At 48.6% G+C, this 24,892-nt stretch overlaps 1 protein-coding gene across 5 annotated transcripts in view; it reads left to right on the top strand.

Annotated features, from left to right (window-relative positions):
• The window catches only part of UBE3C (ubiquitin protein ligase E3C), a 121,427-nt gene extending 103,002 nt beyond the window's left edge, over nucleotides 1-18,425 (top strand). For 4 of the 5 annotated variants that reach the window (XM_089917108.1, XM_022576519.3, XM_022576511.3 and 1 more), the window contains 4 exons: nucleotides 1,609-1,797; nucleotides 1,896-1,962; nucleotides 6,805-6,935; nucleotides 16,690-18,425. In XM_089917108.1, coding sequence (XP_089773234.1) covers nucleotides 1,609-1,797; nucleotides 1,896-1,962; nucleotides 6,805-6,935; nucleotides 16,690-16,860 — 558 coding nt within the window. In that variant the 3' untranslated portion in view covers nucleotides 16,861-18,425. The remainder of the gene's footprint in view (nucleotides 1-1,608; nucleotides 1,798-1,895; nucleotides 1,963-6,804; nucleotides 6,936-16,689) is intronic. The other variant, XM_089917107.1, reaches the window with a different exon arrangement.
• The last annotated feature ends 6,467 nt before the right edge of the window (nucleotides 18,426-24,892 follow it).

The raw sequence follows: 24,892 nt of genomic DNA, 5'->3' as shown, positions 1-24,892 counted from the left end.
TTCTTCCAGATCACACAGTACATCATCATTTATTATCTGCTTTTAATCCACTTAAAGGAAGCGGGGTGGTGTCTTAGCTGTGGAAACAGAACCGCAGCTCCTGTGGCTCGGGTGACAGGAGGCCTGTCGGGAGAGCGGCACAAGAGACAGCGCGGCCTCGCCCCAGAGCCCCTCCTCGGACCTGGCGGTTCCAGCCCTGAGAACGCGAATTAGTGAGCAGTGAAGCGTCATCTGATACAGCTGCACAGCTTTGATAGCACTAGATGGTTGTGTAACCATCAGACAGAGGATAATTTAAGTAAAGCCATCACCAGATCTTAAAATAGCCCTTTCTGTAAAGTGATAAAACAATTGGGGTAAAATGGCATCACCCAGAGGGAGGGGGTGTCTTTGTTGCACTTGGAATATAATAACTACCAAGAGCCTAAAGGCTGTGAAGGAAATCACGGGGGGGGGGAGGGTATCAGTCATTTTCCCATGGCCCATAATCCAAGCATTCCTCTGCTTTTACCCCCCAAGTTTGCCCTCTACTCACTAGGCGTATTGAGCCTGTTTTGAATGTTACCCAGTTTCCACTGGCAGCAGTCCCCTTACTGAATAACTCCTCCACTCTGGAATGTCTTTGTTCACTATTTCGGATGTATTTATATTTCTTTATACTTGGCATACATTACCTCATCCACACGCATTGAGAATGCATTTCTTTTGTTTAAGCACTAGTAAACGAGGATTCTGAAGTCTACTCTGGTAAATTAGGCTTACATATTTGTAGCTGTCTGTGGAGTTTTGTCTAGTCAGCTTTGCTTATGTGAGTTTACATAGTCACAATTCCAGGATGGACAAAGCAAGTGTCACCGTGTCACAGAGTTCAGGGCCGGGTGACTCCTCTGTGGCACACAGTGAAGTGAGGTGCGGGGCACCCGAGTCCGGGCTCCCCATCCCCGCTGCGGCTCATTCCCCCCAACGCTCCAGGGATGCTTCCCAGGGGTTCCTGACCCTGCGATTTTCTGAGTGTCGTTACACAGTGATAAAGAAGTTCTTTCTAATGCTTGCAGATACATGAGAAATGGAGTTATTTCTAGTGATTACCACTACCCTTTATATCATATTCAAAGTACTTTATGGTAGTAATATGGAAACAGAGAAATATATGCTACCTATATGTGCAAGTAAGAATACTCATTTTACTACAACCTTAATTCCTTAAGCTGCGTTTTCTCCAAAATGAATCCCTTCTGACTCGTGCTGATCATTCGGTTCATATATTTGCACTTTGTGATTTCTTTTTTATTTAATTAATTTTTTATTGCCCTGTGTGATTTCTCATTATTATTTTTCTAATGGAATTGCCATGATTACATTGTAGCATCATTCCTTGGTACTTTGGAGGAAGCCGGGGTGGTTAATGATCTTAAAGACAGAATAAGATGCCAAGCTTTGGAGGGTCCCATCAGAGGACTCTTCCATCTGTGAGGCCACATGTGCTGGTTTTTCACTAAGATTGTCGTGTACAGAGCAACACAGTCAAGTTCCCTTGAAACAGTTGTTCTTACTCTTGTTTTACCCTATACTTTGAGAAGTTTTTGACTCTTATTTTAATATTCACAGGTGGTTGAACTAAAATTCGGTGGAAAAGATATCCCGGTGAGCAGTGCCAACCGGATTGCGTACATCCACCTGGTGGCCGACTATCGGCTGAACAGGCAGATCCGCCAGCACTGCCTGGCGTTCCGGCAGGGCCTGGCCAACGTGGTGAGCCTGGAGTGGCTGCGAATGTTCGACCAGCAGGAGATCCAGGTCCACTTCTTGCACCTGGGGACACGGGTGTTTCCTGATGTGAAAGGCCTTCTTAAAATCTGCCTCCAGTTTTATAACCTGAACTTTTTTTTTTTCAGGTATTAATTTCTGGTGCACAAGTTCCCATAAGTCTGGAGGACTTAAAATCCTTTACAAACTATTCAGGTATGTTATCACTACTGGTTATCCATCCCTGAAAATGTTACAGATGGTCATATTTCCAAAGTAATTTCTAACATGCTTTTTTACATGGGTAATTCATTCATGATTTAAAACCCAGGCTGTATGGGGTTACAGTGAACTCCTCTTCCTGTCTCATTTCTCACCATCCCATTCCTCCCCTGCCCGTCCCCACCAGGAGTAACCACTGTTCTTGGTGTCTTTACGTATTTACATATAAATACAAATTTCATTCCTATTTTCCTTGTTTGTATACACTGTTCTGCAGCCTGCTTTTTTCTCTTCACAACTTACCTTATTAAGCCTCTTCTTATGGCCACTGGGTTGCTTCCAGTCTTCTGCTTTGAGAAATAGTGCTAGACCAAAAAATAGAAAAAACCTAAAAACTGAACCTCATCAAAATATTTACTTTTGATTAAATTAAACTTAAAAGTTTTTACTCTTCAAGAAAATGAAAAACCAAAAAGAAGACATATACATGGCCAGTAAGCACATAGAAAGATGCTCAACAACGTTAGTCGTTAACGAAATAACAGAAGCATAACTAGGTTGTTCCGAGTTGGGATTGGCGTACTCTTTGGGCATTTGTGAGGTTTTTTTTTTTTTTTTTTTTTTTTTCTTCTTTTGGCTGTGCCGCGCGTCATGCGGGATCTTAGTTCCCCAACCAGGGATCAAACCCGTGCCCCGTGCAGTGGGAATGTGGAGTCTTAAGCACTGGACCACCAGGGAAGTCCCATAAACTTTATTTTATATACTTGGGAGCAGTGGAAAGGAAAAAAAAAAATCATCCTTAAAACAACCACTATTATTTCGTTTGTTTTCCTTAACCATAGTCTGTTATTCTGGTATTTTCAGGGTTTTTGGTAAACATCAGCAGACTGGTTTTAAAATTTATATGGAAATGTGAAGGACCTAAAGCAGCCGAAACATTTGATAGAAACAAAGTTGAAGGATCATCACCCTGATTCAAAGCCTACTGTAAACCACAGTAACTAAGACGTTGTGGGACTGGCACAGGGATAGACATATCGATCCGTGGAACATAACTGGGAGCTCAGAGACGAATCCTTAGACTTACTGCTGGTGATGTCTGACAGTTCAGTGGTACGTGGGAAAGAATGAATTTAGACCTTGACCTCACACCATATGCAGAAATGAATTCAACAGGATCAGAGACCTGTAGGTAAAAGCTGAAACTGTAAAACTCCTAAAAGAACATACAGGAGAAAACCTTCATGACTTCTGGATTAGGCAGAGTTTTTAGCTGTACAGCAAAAGCATGATCCAGAACAAAGAAATTGATAGAAATTTGGACTTTCTCAAAATTAAAGATGTTGCGCTTCAAAAGATACCATTAAAAAAGTGAAAAAACAAGCCAGAGATTAAGAGAAAATATTTCCAAGTAATATATCTAATAATGGCTTATGTCCACAGTATATAAAGAAGTTTTGCAACTCAGTAATATAAAAAACTGAATTTTAGAACATGGGCAGAAAATAAAGTGTTTCACTTAAGAAGATATATAAGAATGTCTGGTAAGCAAATAAGCACATGAACAGTTGTTTTAACACCATTAATTATTAGGGAAATGCAAATTAAATTCTGATGAGATACCACTACATACCCACTAGAATGACTGTTCTCAAAGAAGACAATGCTAAGTGTTAGTATGTGAAGAAATTTGAACCCTCTTGCCTGGTGGCAGTGTTAAAATGGTAGAACCTCTTTGGAAAAGTTTACAGTTATATAAAAAGTTAATTGTGGAGCAACTGGATTTTTGCAAAAGAATGAGGCTGTACCCCCCCCTCACACCATATGCAAAAATTAACTCAAAATGGATCAAGAACTTTAATGTAATACCTAAAACCCTTAGGAGGACACCGGGATAAATCTTCATGGCCTTGGATTTGGCAGCGGGTTCTTAGATACGACACCAAAAGCAGGAGCAACAGAAAAATGTAAATAAATTGGACTTGATCAAAAATACAAGCTTTGTGCATCCAAGAACATTATTAAGAAAGTGAAAAGACAGCCTTCAGAATAGGAGAAGATATTTGCAAATCATATGTCTGATGAGGGTCTGGTATCCAGAATGTGTAAAGAACCCTTACAACTCAACAAGAAGACAAGCCGGTTCAACGATGGGCAGAGTGCTTGAATAGACATTTCGCCAAAGAAGATATTACACATAGCCAGTATGCTCAGAAAGATGCTCAGCGTCACTAACCACTACGAAAATGTAAACCAGACCAGAGGGAGATGTATTCACATCTCTTAGGATGGCTGCTACTACACACACACACACACACACACACACACACACACACACACACACACACACAGAAAATAACAAGTGTTGGCAAGGATGTGGAGAAATTGGAACCCTCATTCACTGCTTGTGGGAATGTAAAGTAGCCAACATGGAAAATGGTTTGGTGGTTCCCCAAAAAGCTCAACATAGAATTACTATATAATCCAGCAATTCAGGACTTCCCTGGTGGTCCCGTGGTTAAGAATCCGCCTTCCGGGCTTCTCTGATGGCACAGTGGTTGAGAGTCCGCCTGCCGATGCAGGGGACACAGGTTCGTGCCCTGGTCCGGGAAGATCCCACATGCCGCGGAGCGCCTGGGCCCGTGAGCCATGGCCGCTGAGCCTGCGCGTCCAGAGCCTGTGCTCCGCAACGAGAGGGGCCACAACAGTGAGAGGCCCGCGTACTGAAAAAAAAAAAAAAAAGAATCCGCCTTCCGATGCAGGAGACGTGGGTTTAATCCGTGGTCGGGGAACTAAGATCCCACATGCCTCACACCACAGCTAGGGAGTCTGGGTGGCGCAGCTATTCAGCCCGCACACTCTAGAGCCCATGCGCCACACTAAAGAATCCCACGTGTCGCAGTGAAGATCCCACGTGCCGCAACTAAAACCCGACGCAGCCAAACAAACAAATAAATATTAAAAATAATAATCCAGCAACTCTACGCCTAGGTCTATATCCAGAGGGGTCGGAGGCAAGGACTGAAACACCCGTGTTCACGCAACATTGTTCACAGGAGCCAAAAGGCGGAAACAACCCCAGTGTCCACCTACAGGTCATAGATAAATGAATGTGTTGTAGACATACAATGGGAATATTATGAAGTCTTAAAAAGGAATGACGTTCAAATGCACGCTACAACGTGGATGAATCTTGGAAACATTATGCTAAGTGAAATAAGCCAGACACAAAAGGACAGATACTGTATGATTCAACTTCTGTGAAATACCTGGAAGTGGCAAATTCCTAGTCACTGAAAGTAGATGAGAGGTTACCAGGGGCTGGGGAGGGGGCACAGGAAGTTACTGCTTAGTGGTTATAGGAGTGTCTGCTTGGGGTGATGAAGACGTTTGGGTTGGAAACAGCAGCGATGGTTGCAATGTAATTGTAATGTAATTGTAATTGATGGTTGTAATTAACATCCTTGGATTAAACACCTGAAAATGGTTTAAACGGTGAATTTTATGTTACATGTTTACGACAATTTTAAAAAGAAACCCGTCCAGACTCCTCTGTTCTGTGGAGTGCTGTTTCCCAACCTTTCCTCCAAGGTAAATTTTGAAAAGGTTTTGGAAATGGATCGCAGTGAAAGTTGCACAGTATTATCATGAGTGTAATTTCGTTTCGTGAAACATCTTTAAGAGCACACTGAGAGACAGACCAGATCGTGGTTGTCTATGGGGTGGACATGGGGGCCTTTTGAGGAATGGATATGTTTTAAAGCTGGATTGGGGTGATGGTTTCAGAACTATAAATTTACTAAAGTAAATTACGTATATCCATGTGTGTGTGTTTATATGTATATAAATGTGTACCTGTGTCTCCCCTTTCTGTAATTAATTTGTATTGCTCTAAATTTGAACTCTAATGTTTCTGTAAAGGCAGGTGATACCTAAGGTCACACTGTCCTCACTGTCAAGTCTTCTGTTGAAAAGAATGAAATCAATCCAAGCTTTCCTTTGCCAAGGAAGTGGTCTTGGCTTCTTTGCGTTATCCTGTCTGCACTGAAAGCATATGCCTTTAATGATCCTAGCTATTCCTATTCTAGTAAATAGGTTTAAAATATTACCATGTTCATTTCGGTGCCAATTAATGCACTTAAGATATTTTATTGATGGTATTTCTGTAGTATATTAACAATGAGGGAACAACATATAGCAATTATTTCCGTTTTAGGAAGCACTTAACTAGATTAAAAGCTGTAGGTAGCAGATATCCCACTTCAGAACAGTGGTCTAATTGAGTGCTGGGGTGGGTTGGTAACCATGGTCCCTACCTTGTTGTCGGAAGGATGGGTGAGAAAACAAATTTAGATACTAAGATGTGTTGGCAAAGTAACTAGCTCTATTAAAAATAAAAATCCCAGTGTTTCTGCTATTTCTAGATGTGTGACCATCATGTAAATCCTTTGTTATTTAGGGTTTGCTACTCAATAGAGGCTGATTTTTGACCCCTCGCAGAGTTCTTAAAACTCAGACCCCTTTGCAGCATCTTTTGCTTCTAGGGTTCATCTTGTAGCTGCAGGGTGTTTGTTCCTCATTCTGGCCTTTGGTACTTTACCTTCTGAAGCTTCTCTCCCTGCTGTGTACTTGCCCACCATCTACCAGGACAGAATAAAGGTGTTTCTCTAGAGTTGGCTTTCAGCCGTGAGCTGAAAGAAGAAAGACTGTTCATCACTGGACAGGCATGACGAAAAGGAATCACTCTTGAAAGTTTGTTCCTCTGGTGCCTTTAGGAGAGTCTTGCTTCTGCAGTTACCTCGTTTTTAATACAAACGTCTGTTCCTTTTGTCATAGGCGGCTATTCTGCTGATCACCCCGTAATCAGAGTCTTCTGGAGAGTTGTGGAAGGCTTCACGGATGAGGAAAAGCGCAAACTGCTCAAGTTTGTGACAAGCTGTTCCCGCCCCCCTCTCTTGGGGTTTAAGGTACACAAGCTCGCCGCAGCTGGCTTTAAACACCAACTTGTAACTAAGAAGCCAGCAGGGCAGCAGGTGGGGCTGAGTGAAGTACTGTGTGCACACTGTTTTCAGAGACCAGCGCTGACAGTGTGTCAGAACACCCGGTTTATTATTTTGGTACTATGTTTTTAGCCTCGTTAACTGAGTATTTCAGCTCCATCACTGAAGGATTGGTTATTATCTGTGTATCCTGGTGCTGGTTTTATTTGGGGTTTTTTTTCCCTGCGTTCCCAGTGTCGACCTATTGCTGTGAGGGTTGTCAGTGTGTTGGGGGTTAAAAGCGAAGAGCTGCTGCAGCCGGGCGGGCGCACTGTGACGTGAATGATTAGTATCACGCGTCTGTGCGGCTCAGGCTGGTTTCACTTCCGAACTGAAGAAAACACAGGCTGTGAATGTTGACGTCGGGTGTTTGGAAAGAATGATGCATGAGCAGTAGTATATTTTTTCCTAGTTGCTCACTGTTACTTATTTCATGTTACCTGGCCTTACTGTGTCGTTTCTGGTAATTCATGTTGATCTCCTATAAACTGGCTTAATTTTTTTAGCAATTAAAATTGGTCATGGGGGGCTTCCCTGGTGGCGTAGTGGTTAAGAATCCGCCTGCCAGTGCAGGGGTTTGAGCCCTGGTCTGGGAAGATCCCACATGCTGCGGAGCAACTAAGCCCGTGCGCCACAACTACTGAGGCTGCGCTCTAGAACCCGCAAGCCACAGCTACTGAGCCTGTGTGCCTAGAGCCCGTACTCAGCAACAAGAGAAGCCACCACAATGAGAAGCCCATGCACCGCAGCGAAGAGTAGCCCCCGCTCGCCACAACTAAAGAAAGGCCACGCGCAGTAACAAAGACCCAACGCAGCCAAAAATAATAAATTTATAAAAAAGATAAAATAGGGCTTCCCTGGTGGTGCAGTGGTTTTAGAATCCGCCTGCCAATGCAGGGGACACGGGTTCGAGCCCTGGTCCAGGAAGATCCCACGTGCCGCATAGCAGCCAAGCCCGTGAGGCTAGAGCCTGTGCTCTGCAACAAGAGAAGCCACTGCAATGAGAAGCTCACGCACCGCAACGAAGAGTAGCCCCTGCTCACCGCAACTAGAGAAAGCCCGCGCGCATCAGCGAAGACCCAGTGCAGCCAAAACAAAAAAAAAAAAGCTTGATCCCTGGTTGGGGAGCTAAGATCCCACATGCCTCGTGGCCAAAAAACCAAAACATAAAACAAGCAATGTTGTAACAGATTCAATAAAGACTTTAAAAAATGGTCCGCATCAAAAAAATCTTTCAAAACAAAAAAAGATAAAATAAAATTGGTCATGGGACAGTTTATGTTTTTCTTATTCATAGTAAAAGAAATAAAGCTATATTTAATAGTTTAAAGAGGCACACAGTGGTATATATAACAAAATAATATCAAGTTAGGTAAGGATTGTATATTGCGTCTGCTTGTGAAACCTAATGGATTGGCATTCACTTTCCAATAACCTTGCGTTGGACACTGAGTTATGTATTGGTTGTTCTTTTCTTCAACTTTTTACTTTGAACTTATTTAAAATGTATAGAAAAGTTGCAAGAATTGAACAAAGAACTTATTAACCCACTTTGACCCATTGCTAACATTTTGCCACATTTGTTTTATCATTCTCTCTATAATATACATATATTTCTTTCTGAATCATTTGGGAGTAAAAGTTGAAGACATCATGTTTCTTACACATTTTTCCTACCACCTCAATACTCTCTTACACAGACACAGTTAAGTGATCAAAAGTAAGGAATGCACAGTGATGTACTGAGCTTCTCTGAGCCTCTGCTTCACAGAGTGTGGTCCTGAGACCAGCAGCTTCAGCACCACCTGAGACCTTGTTGGAGTTAAAACATTCTCCGGCCTCGCCCAGACCCCCTGAGTCCACTCAAGGAGGGGGCTCAGCCCTCCTGTTTCTACCTGCCGCTCTGTGTCCAGAGCACCTGCAGCGGCCCAGCCGTCCCGCAGTCCTCCGTGGACTTCGACTTCCCTGGTCTGCAGTCCAGTCCGAGGCTGCACACTGTTTACTGGCCGGTTTCCTCCGGTCTTTGTTGAACATTTTCAGCGGGTCCTGGCACGTTATCCGAGAATGTCCCTCAGTACAGTGGAGCAGTTCCATTCCTGGGAACGAGTGGACTCACGTGTGTTTACACAGTTCTCACGGGATCGCTCAGAGCAATATTACTGATAATGACCAAAAACTGAAACAGTCCAAATGTCCATAAACTGGTCATGGATAAACAGAATGTAGTCTCTCTGGGCAACGGGATAGATTCAGAAATTAAAAAGAATGGATTGCTGGTACGGACTACCACGTGTGTGAGCATTGAAAACGTTGTGCTGAGTGAAAGGACTCAGACAATAGACTACAGACTGTGTGATTCCTTTTACATGAAATGGCTTTAAAGGGGTGGAAATGGGGAACTTTGGGGGGAAATGGCAACATTCTGAAGTTGGATTCATTTTTTTTATATATAAATTTATTTTTGGCTGCACTGGGTCTCTGTTGCTGTGCGCGGGCTTTCTCTGGTTGCGGCGAGCAGGGACTACTCTTCGTTGCGGCGCGCGGGCTTCTCACTGCAGTGGCTTCTCTTGTTGCAGAGCACGGGCTCTAGGCACGCAGGCTTCAGTAGTTGTGGCTCGCGGGCTGTGGAGCGCAGGCTCAGTAGTTGTGGTGTACGGGCTTAGTTGCTCCGCGGCACGTGGGATCTTCCCGGACCAGGGCTCGAACCCGTGTCCCCTGCATTGGCAGGAGGATTCTTAACCACTGCACCACAAGGGAAGCCCTGAAGTTGGATTTAAATTGTACATTTAAATGGGCAAATATTACAGTATGTAAATTACACCTCAGTTAAGGTGTTTTATAAATTGACATCAGTAGCTTAATACAGCATCCCCAAAAGTGCCATCAGAACTAGAGCAGTAAAGTAGAGAAATGGGGAAAGGGATGTGGCATAAGTGCAGTGATTCTGTTTTTCGTAAGAGGTGAGTCACTGACTATTTCAGGGGCAATGAATATAAACAATTACTGAATAATATTATTCAGTGATCTAGCAGAACTAAAATCCCTTCTCTGTCTTCCAAACTCTCAGACGGAGAGATAAGCATGCAAAACAAGACAACCAAACCAACTCTATTTACCAGATAATAGAAAACAAAGTTAACGTGGACAGTCATAGAACAGAAAACAGAAATGCGAGCAAGCTGAACTGCCACGACAGGGAACGTGCACAGAATAGACTCATTTATTAGAAGAAGAACACTCAGACTGAGTCAGAAAAAAACTGTGTACAAGTGACACACCTAAACAAAGTGATTCAGGAAGATTTAGTGATGCTGCTAGCTTGGTATATAATCCCCACTCCTCCCAAAAGAAATAGATGGATCTACTTCGTGGGTTTAAGCCCTGGCCTGCAGAACCAGATATGAAAATTGGCCTCTATGACTCTAATGAAAATTGGGCAAGAACGTGAAAGAAACATGTCTCAGCTTTTTGGTTCCTCTTGGGCTTGTAGTGAAGTCTGGAAACCTGGCCGTGTAGGATCTAAAGAGCAGGAAGAAGGCAGATGGAAAGTGCAGTGGCACGAATAAACGGCGCTAATATGGAAGGTTTCCCGTCGGAACAGTTAGTATTGTCCATCTGAACAGTCATATGAATTAAATTCTTATATATTAAGATTCTAATATGATTAGGTAATTTTGTCAGTAAAATTTATTATGAGAGACAAAGCTTACAGTTTCTTCCAGTTTCAAAACCGCACCAAACCTAGAAGCAAGAAAACTAAGCATCTAGTTTCAAGAAGGGAAGTTTGGAGGGACCTACTCCATCAAAAAATTGAGTGGAAGACCTAGAGATTTCTGCCAGCTCCTGGTTAATTAGTTAAAGCCCGTGGTTTTTGCTTCAGTAAAAATTAGGAGTTTTGCTGGAAGGTTCTAGACATTCTGGCAGCCAGTGGAAGAGCCAGTAGACGTATTACAGGTTTGGAGGACAGGAAAAGTTGAGGGACTTATATTAACTTTCAAAATCCCAAGTAGAATTATAGTAAAAATTCTCTGGTTCTCTGTTGATGATCCCATATAATCATAATTGAGTTACCATTATACCATGAAAAATAATTTTTTGGAAGCCATGAGACAGTCTTCCTGTTTCACATTTTTTCCAATGATGTAAAACATTTTAAATGCGAAATTTATTTAAGAGTTTTCAAATGCTTTTGTGGTTGTCATTAGACTCCAGATTTGGGGAAATCACCGTAATATTTATGCTTTTCAGTCAGTTCATGTGCGCTGAAAGGGCTGGCAGGATTCAGATTTGAAAGAAGAGAATGGCTTTTAGTTGAAGTACGATCAGTAGCAGTGGCAGGCATGCATAATTTCAGCGTTATGAAACTCCTTATTGCCAGGGTACTGGAGAAGAGTAACATCTGCTAAAGCTGATTCCAGTTTAATATGTTTAATGAATGTGGTGGTTACAGACAAAAAAAATCATTAAAGTGCTGTAGAAAATTGTTAAGTTGCCATCAGGCCACATAATAAATTGATGATTTTTCTCGCTCTGAATTAATGCAAATTCCCGTTGTACTCTGTTTAGTTATGCACAAAATGGTACCCTTGACTCAGATTTCAACAAAGAACTTCATATTTTTTTAAACTTTGAGGCACCAAATAGGAAATTCAATTAGCATTATGATAGAAACAGTGAAATGTGTCATTTAACTGCAAACCATATTTCAAACTTTCCATTTACCAATCATTTATCCGTTTACCCAGTACTTACTGACCCTGCCTTCAGAGACCCTTTTCTGTGTCAAAAGTGTGATGTTTTTATTTTAGTATAGTCAAGCATTTGAGAAAATTGTTGCCCTCAATGTACTCAGAATGCTAAGTAATAAATGTTATTTCTGTTTCTCTTTTGGTTCCGTTTCTAACTTTTTTATGAGACATTTAAAGTGGCACACGGGCTTCCCTGGTGGCGCAGTGGTTAAGAATCCACTTGCCAATGAAGGGGACCTGGGTTCAAGGCCTGGTCCGGGAAGATCCCACGTGCCGCGGAGCAACTAAGCCCGTGCGCCACAACTACTGAGCCTGTGCTCTAGAGCCTGCAAGCCACAACTCCTGAGCCCACGTGCCACAACTACTGAAGCCCACGCACCTAGAGCCCACACTCTGCAACAAGAGAAGCCACCGACCGCAATGAGAAGCCCACGCACCGCAACGAAGAGTAGCCCCCGCTCGCGGCAACTGGAGAAAGCCCGCGTGCAGCAACGAAGACCCAATGCAACCAAAAATTAATTAATTAAATTAATAAATTTATTTAAAAAATAAAAATAAAGTGGCACATAAACTATAATTAGAGGTAAAGACAGTGGGTTTTAGCACATATTAACATGCCACAGTTTTTGTTTCTTTGGTTTTTTTCACCTGCATTGGATCTTCGTTGCTGCGCACGGGCTTTCTCTAGTTGCGGCGAGTGGGGGCTACTCTTCGTTGCGGTGCACGGGCTTCTCATTGCGGTGGCTTCTCTTGTTGCAGAGCACGGGCTCTAGGCATGCGGGCTTCAGTAGATGTGGCACGTGGGCTTCAGTGTCTGTGGCACGCAGGCTCCGTAGTTGTGGCTCACGGGCTTAGTTGCTCTGCGGCATGTGGGATCTTTCCAGACCAGGGCTTGAACCCGTGTCGCCTGCATTGGCAGATGGATTCTTAACCACTGCGCCACCAGGGGAGCCCCCACAGGGATTGTGTAAATGAAGTTTTTGTTTGCCAGTAGAGAACCATGTAAAGACTGATGATAAGAAGCATGTAAGTCTCTGGAGTCAGCAATTCGTGGTTATGCTCTCGCTGCTCGGTTTTGCCCACGTCATAAACTATGTGCTAAATTCAACATGTAGATGAAACAAGATCCAGTTGAAATGCAGTTTCGGCCGTTTGGGCACCTGTCGTGGGCTGATGTGCCATGTGCTCGGGGTCCCAGTCAGGGCAGGAGCTGCACTCCTGTTTTGTTCTTTCTTTTCCTCTACAGCGGTTAGTAGGTAATTATTTTTGATGCTATTCTTTTTTTTCCTTGTAACAAAATTAATGTTTTCATTATAGAAAATTGGAAGTTGTGGTTTATAAAGAAGAAAAAAAATACCTATAATTGCTCCCATTCTAACCATTATCGTGTTTTTATGTGAATGTGTGTTTGTATCTATATATATATATGGGCATGTGTTTATGCAGATAGATATGATTTTAAAATATAACTCAAGCTGTATCGTGTTCAATTTTACAGGCTGCTTTTTCACTCAACATTACATCAGGATCATTTTTCCACATATTAAATAGTCTTTGAAATATTTTTAATAAACTTCATAATGTCCCATCATGTGAGTCTACCACAATTTACGTACTTTTTTTTTTTTATTAGTTCTTTACAACTGTTCCTTCCTAATAGTGCCATCAACACCCTTGTACCTAAATCGTCTGCATCTCTGATTATTAGGATCCGCTCCTAGAAGTAGAGGCCATGGTGAAGGATGTGAATGTGTGTGAGTTCCTGCTGCTTCCTGCCAGGCTGTCCCCACAGAGTTACCAGGTTACACCCACAAGAGGAGGATTTGGAGCCGGTGTCCGCAGAGGCCACTGAGTAGACTCGCCTCTGCAGCGGCATTTGAAGCGTTTGCGCTCCTGTCACAGCTCTAAGGAGGGAGCGTGCTAGCGTAACGGGCGCCGACCGGGCCCACCGTCCCGGTTCTCACTCCTCCCCAGGCACCCGCTGGGCTGCCGTTTTGCTCTTCTGTCGCCGTTTTCTGCGTACATTTGGCAGAGAAGTTTAACTAGCCAGGCTTCTGAAACCCTGCAGCAGTGGAAAGGCGAGAGCACACAGGCCCGAGAGCTAGCAGACTGAGGCTGTCTGGGTAAAGACAGTCCCCACTGCATTGTGCTCCTGCTGGAAGGGAATGTATACATCACATCTTGTATCTAATGATGTTCATGTATCACAGAGAGAGTCACTGGTTATCTGTAACCATCAAAGGACCTGGCGTGTTCAGTCTGGAACAGTGTCTAGGGGTTCAGCCTGCAGATACTTCTGCCCAATGTAAAATGACTTGAGGACATGGTCACTTATTGCATCATTGTTTGGAAAAAGTGGAAACGACCTAAGTGTCCATTTACAAACTGTGCTGCACGTGCCTGCTGGGACCCGTGCAGCTATGGAGAAGCAGTGGGGAGACTGGCTTGGTGTGGGAAGGCCACAGAGACGCATTATCAGATGGGAAACCGTCAAGGTGCAGACAGCGTCTATAATGTGCTAGCGCCTTATGCTTGTTAGGTGGAGGAGGGAGAAAACACTCTCGTCTCTGTGGAAGGTCCTCGAGACACCCCCAGCATTGCTGCTTATGGGGTGGGAACTGGGCAGCTGGGGGAATTTTTACACTATAGCTGAAAAAAGTAGCCAGAACGTCATTATTATGTCTAAAAAATGACAGCGGATGCCCGACGCCATCCGTGCTGGTGCTGCGGACAAGCCGCAATCCAGACGCTGCGTCTGCCTGGGCGTCTCTCTAGCCTTTTCTGGCCTGCAGGCCCCGCCCTCCTCAACTGTGCCTGTGGTCCAGTCAGTGGGGGAGCTGGGTTGCTTCTTTGCATGTCTTGTAAACTGGTCGCTAGAGGTTTCACCGGATTCTAGATGTGAATGTTCCCTTTGGCAGTAAGGCTGCACAGACGCTGTCGTGATGCTCACATCCTCTGGCTCCAGCATCAGATCCCGTGGTCGTGAGTCGTCTCTGCAGCGCGGCTCCGTCTGTTTCCAGCGTCCTGGCTTTCTGCATCTGGGCGTCTGAGGGGCTGAGCGGTCACAGAGCTGCGGTCGCCGCCTAGATCCATTCTTTGCTGTGCTTGAAAGCAGCCATCTTCCAGTTGTATCGCTTCTTCCTTTCTTAGCTGATTTCTCTATTACGAAAAACTTTATATTTTCTCATCAGCTCTTTGGTTACCCTGAGGACTGTTTGTACAGCCAGGATACAATAATCAAGGAACTCTTGATTATTCCTCATTTACAAGTTATCAGAACATTGAGGGGGATAACTGGCATCTTCTGAAGTACATTTTGGTTCCTTTCTTATCATTATGAACTTTTCACATTTGATGTGTTTCAGTCCATTGCAGTCGCTCTTTGATAGTGCCCCATCCGTGGGCGGGCGAGGGCCTCCAGGTGGGCTCCAGGGTCCCAGGTAGCCTTGCGTCGCTTTCTTGCTTTCTGGTATGACAAGATAGTAACACTTGTCACGTACATTTCCTGGCCCACGTCTGGAATCGGATGTTTTCCCAAGAAGCCCTGTTTCCTTTCTTCGAGAATAGGTTGGTAGAGACCAAAACCCAGGCACTTGATCTCTTCATTGTCACAGGTGGTCATTGTGTCCAGGCCTTTTCAGTGGACAGAGCTAGGAAATGGGCGTTCTTTTGTCCCCAAGAGAAAAATTCATCACAAGTTCAAACTGCTATTTCAAATTGAAATTTAGGCGTATAAGGTTTTTCCCTCTTTGATTTTTATATTGGGGTCTCTCTCTACCTATGAAAACCGTGGCTCCTGTTAGTTCATTTCCTTCCTCTGATAAGTTCTAGGGCCCTGCTCTAAGTTATAGTTGTCTCTAATACTTACATAACAGTGGGGCTTCCCGGTGGCGCAGTGGTTAAGAATCTGCCTGCCAGTGCAGGGGACACGGGTTTGAGCCCTGGTCCAGGAAGATCCCACATGCCACGGAGCAGCTAAGCCCGTGCGCCACAACTACTGAGCCTGCGCTCTAGAGCCCGCGAGCAACAGCTACTGGAGCCGCATGCCACAACTACTGAAGCCCATATGCCACAACTACTGAAGCCCACGTGCCACAACTACTGAAGCCCACACACCTAGAGCCCGTGCTCCACCACAAGAGAAGCCACCGCAATGAGAAGCCCGCGCACCGCAACGAAGAGTAGCCCCCGCTCACCGCAACTAGAGAAAGCCCACACACAGCAACAAAGACCCAACACAGCCCCAAAAATTAATTAATTAATTAAAAATTAATAGCAGCCATAAAAAAATACTTATATAACAGTTATACATCATACTACAGTGGTTTTAGAACAATACCAATAATTTACTGTGACAAAACCGTTTAAGATTTCTTTGCAATTCTAAAACACTGGAAATATTCCTCTCTGTGTGATTAAGCCACCAATAAATAGGTTTATTTGTTTCATTTTGCTTTCGATATTTAGAGATTGCCTTTTTCTCTCCTGGATTGAAATTGTTTTACGTTCACTGTTGCTGCATCCACGTGGCCCCTGAGCCTGATCCACACGGTGTGGTTCATTTGGAGAAGACGGGCTTCTGCCCTTCCTGTGGTTTGGTATAAGCAGAGGTTTATATCTTCAGCTCTTCACCCTTGTACCTTTCTGAATTTTAAACACATTTTAAAAAGACTAAAAAATAAAAGCTTTAGAGACCCTGTTCACTGACAAGGCTATGTCTCCCATGAATTCATGCTATTCTTTATCCCTTTTTATGCATGGAGCCCAGGGTACAGTATTTGGTAGAAATTTAGAGCTGAGTCTTGAGCGCAGTGAAAGAGCGAGTGTCCTTTTGGGGAAAGGTGACTGGGGGCAGTAGCTTTTGTGTACGAGTCTGGAAAGCTCATTTCAGGCCGTGCTTGTTAACCTTCTCCTGCGCACCCGCTGTCTTCCAGGAGCTGTACCCCGCGTTCTGCATTCACAACGGGGGCTCCGACCTGGAGCGGCTGCCCACGGCCAGCACCTGCATGAACCTGCTGAAGCTCCCAGAGTTCCAGGACGAGGCACTGCTGCGGAGCAAGCTGCTCTACGCCATCGAGTGCGCCGCGGGCTTCGAGCTGAGCTGAGCTGAACCGGCGCGGCCGCGGCCCACCCTTGACGGCGAAGGCCAGGGCCTCTGCGCGGCACCTCCGGCCAGCAGGGCGCCCAGGCTGGACCCCTGGCTCTCCTGGGTCCCTCCCCCGCCACCCCTCTTCCTGCATTTTTAAATGATTTATTAAGTTGTGCTCTCGTATTTAGATGGGCGTTGCTTTTCAAATAACTTAAAATAACAAATGTTATGTGCCACGTGGCTAACTTAGTAATTTTGCCAAGGAGAGCAAAGTTTTAAGACTGGTGGCAACTCAGTGAAATTAACCAAAGATGAAGCTTTGGCTTTGCTGGTGGAACCGAGCGCGGCCCGAGCCACGCGGCCCGGGCTCCTGGCAGAGGCGCTGCTTGTGGCTCGGCCCAGCTCTGGGTCTGCAGAGAGACAGACCTGAGGGCGGAGAGGCTCGTTCTGGGGGCCACTGCTTCTTGTGTGGTTGAATTGTTTACAGGCCTAATTGGTAAAACTAAAGGCTTTTTTTTTCCCCTGCTGCCTTTTCCCAGAGTGGTTAGGTTTGGAAAGTAGATAACAGTGGTAATATTTTATTTGTGTTTTTTAAGCCATTTCCCCAAAACGGGACTAGCATGCTTGTTTCCGGCCTGCCGCTGACCTGCATCATGATGGTTCGGACGTTACTGTGTGGGGGTGTGTGTGAGGCGGGAACTTCCTTCTGTTTCCATTTCTGTCTCCACCTTGTGCCTGGAGAGCTTTCAGGGGAGGGGGTCCCGGTCCGGTCCCTGCGGCGTGTGTGACCCACGAGGGCTCGGGGAGAGGAGACCCTGCAGCGCCGTCTCAAGTCACTTGAACCAAAGTGGTCCTGCGCCTTTGCACTGCGGCCCGGGCTCCGCGGGCCGGTCCTCCTGGATGTGCGGGGATGCCGCGCTCCCGCACCCTCTGCCCCCCCATCGGTGCTGCTGTGTAGGAGGGGCAGGCGGCCCAGGCGCCTGGGGCCTGGGTGATTCTCTCGGGATTCGGCACTTTATCAGGACCTGGGTGGTTTCAGTCTCCACGAGTCTCCAAAAGCGGAGAGCATTTCAGAGCATCGCCTGTGAACACAGATGCTGGGGCCGCGGAGGACTCTGGACCGTGCGCGACTTCTCTCCCACGGCTGGTGTTTCGCTGCCACTGGAGCTCTGAGCTGTCGTGTTGAACTGGCCAGAATTAGCAATATACTTCTAAATGTGGGAGAACTGAATGACACTTTCAACCGTGACCGTTATCGAAACAAAATGTATAATTTCTTAATTTGAAGAATAAATTAAGTGTTTAAATGCTGTTTGTAGTCTTGATATACAGAAATAAAATAATTAGGGTTTGTCCTTGGTTTTATTTTTATTTTAGGTCGTTTTGTGTTGAATGTTCTGTAGCTTCTTTACTTATTAGTTGATGTGTGTATTTTATCATCAGTATTTTGGAAACGGACTATCTGGGACTGAAGAGAATTGGGCAGTTACTCTTATTTGGGTTCTTTTCCTCAGCTATTCTGAGCATATTTATTTGTATGTTCCAGTGGCTAAATATTTGCATTAAATTTTTTCCCAAGTCCGTGTTGGAGTCGTACCCCAAATCATTGTAATTAGTTCTATTCTGCCCTAGTGAAACCACAACTTCTGAACGTGAGTTTTATCAGGCTTGTTTAAATGTCATCAGTTCGTACAGGGTACAGCCACCTATGCTTCAGAGGAGGTATACCAGGCAGTAACGCCCGCCGTCTGAAATGCGCTGAGCGAGGCTTCGAGAAGGTTGACCTGTAACAGCCCTTCCCGCACGTGCTCTGGTGAGAGCCAGGCCCTCCAGGAGTGACCCTCACCTTGCCAGGTCTCATTACTGAGGAAATTATACTTCAGGAAGGTTCTCCTTTCTCCATCGTCTCGTTTGCCGTTCCTCGTTCTGTTGTGCTCTGCTTGGCGCTGGTAGTTTTGTGCTCACACCGTGGGAGAGGCTGCAGACATTTCTCACAGGCTGTGTCTGTGAATAGACTTCTGCCTGATTAGGGCAGCGGTATCACACCGCGGTGCTCACGCCACCCTGGTGCCACTCTGATACTGGCGATGTGTTGGTTCCGTGGCTCTTGGGGGCGGGGGCGGGTGTGCATCTGCGTGGCTCGGCCCTGGGTACCGCGGGGGCCCAGTGAGGTGGCCCCGGGCGGACCAGGCCTGCGGTCTTGTCAGTCAGAGGCAGAGAGTCATGCTGATCACCAGTGTGATCCGCACAGACCTGTGATGCTCGTGGGCTTGGAGCCCAGGCCGGGCTCTGCCAGGGGCAAGCTTCCTGAAGAGCGGAGTGCAGAGGTGGAAGTAATTTAATATTTAAGAAAGAAAGTAATTTGATATTTAAGAAAGGTAAACAGCTAGAGGTGCATATTAATGCAAATAAAATAGAAATTTTATTTGAGCTAGCCTAAATGAGCTATGGCCACACTAATATTTAGCTGAATTCCTACAGTCGCCTCTTGCAAACTCGTCTGCTCCCGGTCTGAAAGTGTTACGTATAGTAGCTTTAGTAATCTGTGCCCCAAATAACAGCCACGTCTGCGCCACACAGGTCAGCAGATCTCCCCTGGGATTGGTTTTAGGGGCATCACCCCCACTCCCCAAACAAAGGGTGTCACTGAGCCCGACCTTGGCTTCCAAAGGTTTCTTCGTGACACCACAGTGGTGGCCGGAGTGGACGACCGGAGGCCGGGTGACCAGCAGGTCCAGGTGGGAAGTTGGGCGAGAGCTGAGAGGATGGAGACAAGGTCCAGCGGGGGCTCCTGTGGCCTCGGAGCATCCCGGACCACCCAGAGGTCTCTGCTTCCAGGAAACTCTGTGAGTTCTTAGCCTGAGTACTTCGTGCCTCAGCTTACACATCTGTGAAATGGGGATAATCTAGATGCAGGTCTCCCCCATTAAGAAGGACTCACTTCAGTACCTGGTTTTGCTAGCCAAAAGAAATTTGAAGAGGATTGGCACTTTTACCAAAAAAAAAAGGTGAAAAGGGAAAATCTCATTCAGCTCAGCGTGTTTTGCAGCGAGCGTTACAGAGGCAGCGCCCACCCCAGCAGTGAGAGCGGCCCCGTCAAGCTCCTTCCTGGAACCACACTCAGCAGCTCAGCGTCAAGCTGCTACAGCTGTGAACTGTATCTGTGAGCACCTGTGCTTCATCTCGATTGACTTTGTGCGTCCACGAGCAGGACGGGTCCTCAGGTAACTGCTTCTTGGCCGCATGCCTTTTCGGCTCAGGAAGGGTCTCCTCGGATGCTCTGTTTTTGGAGAGTGGTGGAACCTGTGCTTTGGCTTCACAGGGATGTTATACCCGTTTGATGAGAGTTGTGGACAAGCTTTTGATGTCAACATATTATAAACCCACTAGAACCTTATTTTAACTTAGGTGGTTTGATGTCACAGGTTGCAAATGTCACATTTTGACATTCGTTCGATCCCTGGTGGGGAAAACTAAGATCCCACACGCCACAGAGCAACTAAGCCTGCGTGCCACAACTACTGAGCCTGTGCGCCGCAACTAGAGAGACGCCGGCACGCACACCACAACGAGGATCCCGCGCGCCGCGACTAAGACCTGAGGCAGCCAAAAAATAACAAATAATTTTTAGAATAATCGTAACATTGTTGCCCGTAGGCCACGTCATTCCTTTTTCCTCTGCAGAGACGGGCAGAAAAGTCACCCTTCAGCGCTCTCCTCTCCCTTCCCCCACTCTCGCTGTGACGGGTAGTTGTGGTAGCTGTGCCTGGTGCTTGTCACGCGCCTCTGCGGCTGGGCCCCTCCTCCATCGCCTGCTGCCCGGCCGTCGGCTTGTGTGTGTAGGCTGATGACTCGCTGTGTCGTTCCCGAGGTGCCTTCTTCGCCTTGGAAACTTGGTGAGCTGAGGATCTGCTCACCTTCCCCTGCGCTGCAGTTCAGGGACCGGCTCCCACCCTGGCCTCCTGGGCCTGCCGAGCCTCCCCCAGAGGCCAGAGCCACAGGGGAGGACTTCGCTTGCGGAGGGCATGCGAGGTCGGGCGGGCGGTCCGAGCACGGCGCTCAGTGCAGGGGCCAGGCCTGGCTCAGCATGGCGGCATCAGGACGGCGCGCCAGCTGGGGACGTCCTACAGCAGCTTCGGCTCCGATGCTGGCCAGTGCCGTCTGGCCGAGGAACCAGGAACCGGAGGGACCTGTGAGAGCCCGAGCCGGGGGAGGGCCTGTCTAAAGGCACTCACGTTGTGTGACATCGTTAGCTGCCTGTGGCTGCTGGAACACGCCACAAACGGCGTGACTGAAACAGCACTTTTACCCTCTCGCGGCTCTGGAGCCCGTAGGTCCGAAATCGAGCCTCAGAGGCCCCGGGGTGGGGCGGCACCCGCGCCCTGCCCCTCCCGGCCCCGTGCTCCCAGCCCTGCCGTCCTGGACACGCCACCGCCTCTGTCGGCGTCCCACCTCCCTCTGTGTTTCTCCTATGAGGACGTTTTGTCTACTGGCATCAGCCCCCATAACCCACAGTGACCTCACCTCCAGGCCCTCAGCTGAGTTACATCTGCAGAGACCTCCTTTCAAGTAAAGTCAACTCGTGGTTCTAGGGACTGGGCCGTGGACATAACCAGGGGGTCGACCGTCCCCCCACTACACGTGTATTTCTAAGAGGCAGAGGCTACCACGCCGTCTGAAAACCGGAGAAGCGTGGAAGGTGGGCCTGCTCGTGGGAAGTTGGGGCCGCCTCATTCAGGCTCCGCCATGGCCACATGGCCTGGAGTAGGTGTCTTGATGACCCTCCGTGAGATGAGGAGGCCACGCCACATCCATGTTCCCCAAAGCTGCCTGAAGATGATCCTTTCCCTATAGCGCTGGGCTCGTAAGTCTGTGTCTTGAAAGCGTCCCAGGCAACCCTTCCCAGGTAATTATTGGAAAACAATTATTGGTAACCTCCAAACCTCCAGTCAGAGGCAAAGAACTTGCCAGGCGGAGCCACACAGCATCCCAGCCCCGGGGACCGTTCCCTCTGCTGGGAAGTCCTGACCCTCTGCTGCTGGGGCAGAGCCTTGCCCCCAGCTGAAGTGTCTCGGCCCCCTGCAGGGTGCGCAGGGCCGGGCTCTACCTGCAGCCGCAGGCACCCAGGCGCCTCTGCCCCTGGGACTTGTCTTCCAGGAGCTGAGTGCGGCCCACGGGCTTGTGGCTGCAGCAGGAACTGCCCTGCACCCCCCCCATCCACCTCTGCACCCCACGCTGCACCCCTGCCAGCCCTCCTGAGGACACGGCCAAGGCTGACAACTCCTGGCCACTTTCTCGGCCACCTCCACGTCCCAAGCCATCACCTCGGGGTTGCCTGGATCTGCGGGGTGGCCTCCAAGTGTCTCCCACCCCCGACCTCACTAACCTTCGGTCTCTTCTCAACTCAGAGCCAAAGGAAGTCCCTGGCCCCACGTCAGCCCCTGCCACTCCTCTGGCAGAACTTGCCAGGGTCTCCAGCGGAAGAGCGGGAGCTCTGAGGATTCGGCACCCAGCGCCCGCCCTCCTGCTAACAGGCTCCACTGGCCGTCTTGATTTCCTCCCCGACCTCAGGGCCTTTGCACACACTCCTCCCCTGGGAAGGCTCTACCCACAGACGCTCAGCTGACCTGCCCCCTCGCTTCCTTCCAAAGGTGCCCCTTTGCCCAGTGTCACTTTCCCTTCCCACCGTGTTAAAAGTGGTAACTTGTCTGCTCCCTGACTTACACCTCTCTCCGTGGCACTAATTCTGTTTGATCCAGTATGGATTTCACTCATTTATGTTTTTTCTCCCCGCCCCCTAGAACGTGAGTTCCATTACCAAGCTCCTAAAATAAAGCCTAGCACACACAGTGGGTGCTCACTCATTATTTGTCACATGGATGGGTTTTCCTGTGAAGTTAGCTTTTGCTAAGCAGGGTGAATGTTAAGTTAATGTCTGTACAGATGTTCAGATTCTGAGCCTCCGGGCCGGACCAGAACCCTTTGCCCACGTGGTAATGAGCCTGCTGCCCCGCCCTATCCAGCCCCACCAGTCCAGCCAGGGCAGCTTTCCTGCCCTCCCGGTGCGTGACGGCGCACAGGCTCCAGCAGGTGGGGTCCCCAGGGGGCAGCTGCGGCCCAACAACAGGTCTGTGCGACTAACACGGTGACAGGTGGGCCCCGCCTGACCTGGCCGTGAGTCGCCCTGGTTCTCTGGGTGATCCCACCAGCGGCCACATCCACCAGCCGGCGGCTCCATCAGGACAGCGGGTGGCCATGCCCAGCTGTCCCCAGCACTTAGCACCACGCCTGGCGTGGGTGGACGCAGCTCTCTCTAAGGAGAGAAGGCGGTGGGAGGGAGGCTGGGAATGAGAGAAGAAACATCCGTGAAATCAATATGTTGAGGAATTTATATTTTACTTTTTTTTTTATTTTTATTTTTTTATTTTACTTTTTAAAGGGCCAAACAAATGAAAAGTCGTTCATCCTGGAGTGTGGTCACCTGAAGAAGAGGCCCAGGCCGTCTGGGTAAATGATTGCCGTCATCTTACAGACCAGATGGATGGCTTTCCTGACGGGCGAGCGTCTCAGATCCCACCTCCAGGACAGACCTCACGGGCACCTTCCCTTCCCCACGGCCATGCCCACCCTCGGCCCAGGGCACCCCAGGCAGGCCTGACCCCCCCGGAACCCTCAGGAGGCCGGGCTCACCGCGGGGAAGGGTTAGGGTTAGGGTTTCGGGGGGAGAGAGGTGCACGGCGGGACCAGAGGCCCAGCGCCAGCCTCCGGGGTCCCTGCCCGGGGGCCGCACAGCACGAGCAGGGCTGCCCAGGGAAGCTCACCGGAGCCCAGCGGCCGGGGTTTCGGCGGGTCGGTCACGTGGGCACACAGCACCCCCATAGCTCCCCTGACATGCGCCGCCTGTGGGCGCAGAAGTGGCCCAGGCCGGCCCGCAGAGAGGGGCACCCAGGCCCGGGCACGAAGGCTCGTCAGCCAGGATGGTCCACGAGCCGCCTGCTGGGCACACGTGGTCTGCACACCCGCCGTCCACACCCAGGGCCCTCCGGGGACCCCAGCCTGGACTCCACAGGCGGCGTGGAGAACCTGCTCTCTCTCGGGGGGGGGTCTGGGGCTGGGTCGCAGCCGGCAGGGAGGGGAAGGATCTGCCGGTTTCAGTCGGGATGAAAATACTCCCGCCCTGTTTTCAGGCTGCTGGCGGGACGGTATGCACCTCCCTGTGCTCCTGGAACTGGACAGACCCTCGGGGGGACACAGCCCGGCCTGGGGGGCTTGCACACGCCGGGACATGGGGGCGGGAGGGGATTCTGGCCAAGAAGCCAGGTCAGGCTTCTGAGGAGGCTGTGGGGTTTCAACTTCAGGGCTGGGAGGGGAAGCGCTCCGGGAAACGGGGACCACTGGACGGGGCCCCTCCAGGGGTGGCCCGGGAGTTCGGCTGTCTTGTTGGGAAGACTTGGGGCCGTGTTGTGAGTGTCGGGAGCCCCGCGGCGTCTGGGCGGAGAAAACGAGGACCGGGTGGCACTTGTGGCAGGTCAGCATCACCACCCAGACCGGGGCGCCCAGGATTCACAAAGGGCTCTCCCCTGGGGGGCATCTCTCGTGACAACGCCCACCGTTCCTTCCCCACAGGTCGGGGGACACCTGGAGGCGACTCTGATGGAGGCAGAGAAACAGCTCCCGACACTGGAGCAGGAAGGCGGCTTGTGTGGGATGCAGGGATGGAGGGCCGGTTCCCAGCGGACCCTCAGGGCCCAGGAGGGAGTGATGACCTCTGCGTCCCTGGTCTGCCGAGCCTCGGGGAGGACTGCCTTTGGCCTGTCTCAGGTGAGATGTCCAACCCCAGCTCATTACCCATGGCCAGAGGGGTGGGTCACATCTCACGACGGACTGCTGGAACCCTACTCGGTCATGCCCTCGACTGGGGGGACCACCACTCCTAGCTGCCCACGGACACCACTTGGGAAGCGGGTGGGAGCCCAGCGCAGGCTGGGGCAGCACTCGCTGGACCTGAAGGAAGGCCGAGGGTGGCCTTGCCAAGGCCCGGAGAACAG

The sequence above is a fragment of the Delphinapterus leucas genome, chromosome 9 (genome assembly GCF_059928025.1).
Source record: "Delphinapterus leucas isolate spDelLeu-1000000601 "Yukka" chromosome 9, BTC_Dleu_Yukka2, whole genome shotgun sequence".
In the NCBI taxonomy this organism is placed as follows: Eukaryota; Metazoa; Chordata; class Mammalia; order Artiodactyla; family Monodontidae; genus Delphinapterus; species Delphinapterus leucas.
The sequence above is the reverse complement of the archived record's forward strand: the minus strand, read 5'-3'. Positions and strand labels throughout refer to the sequence as shown.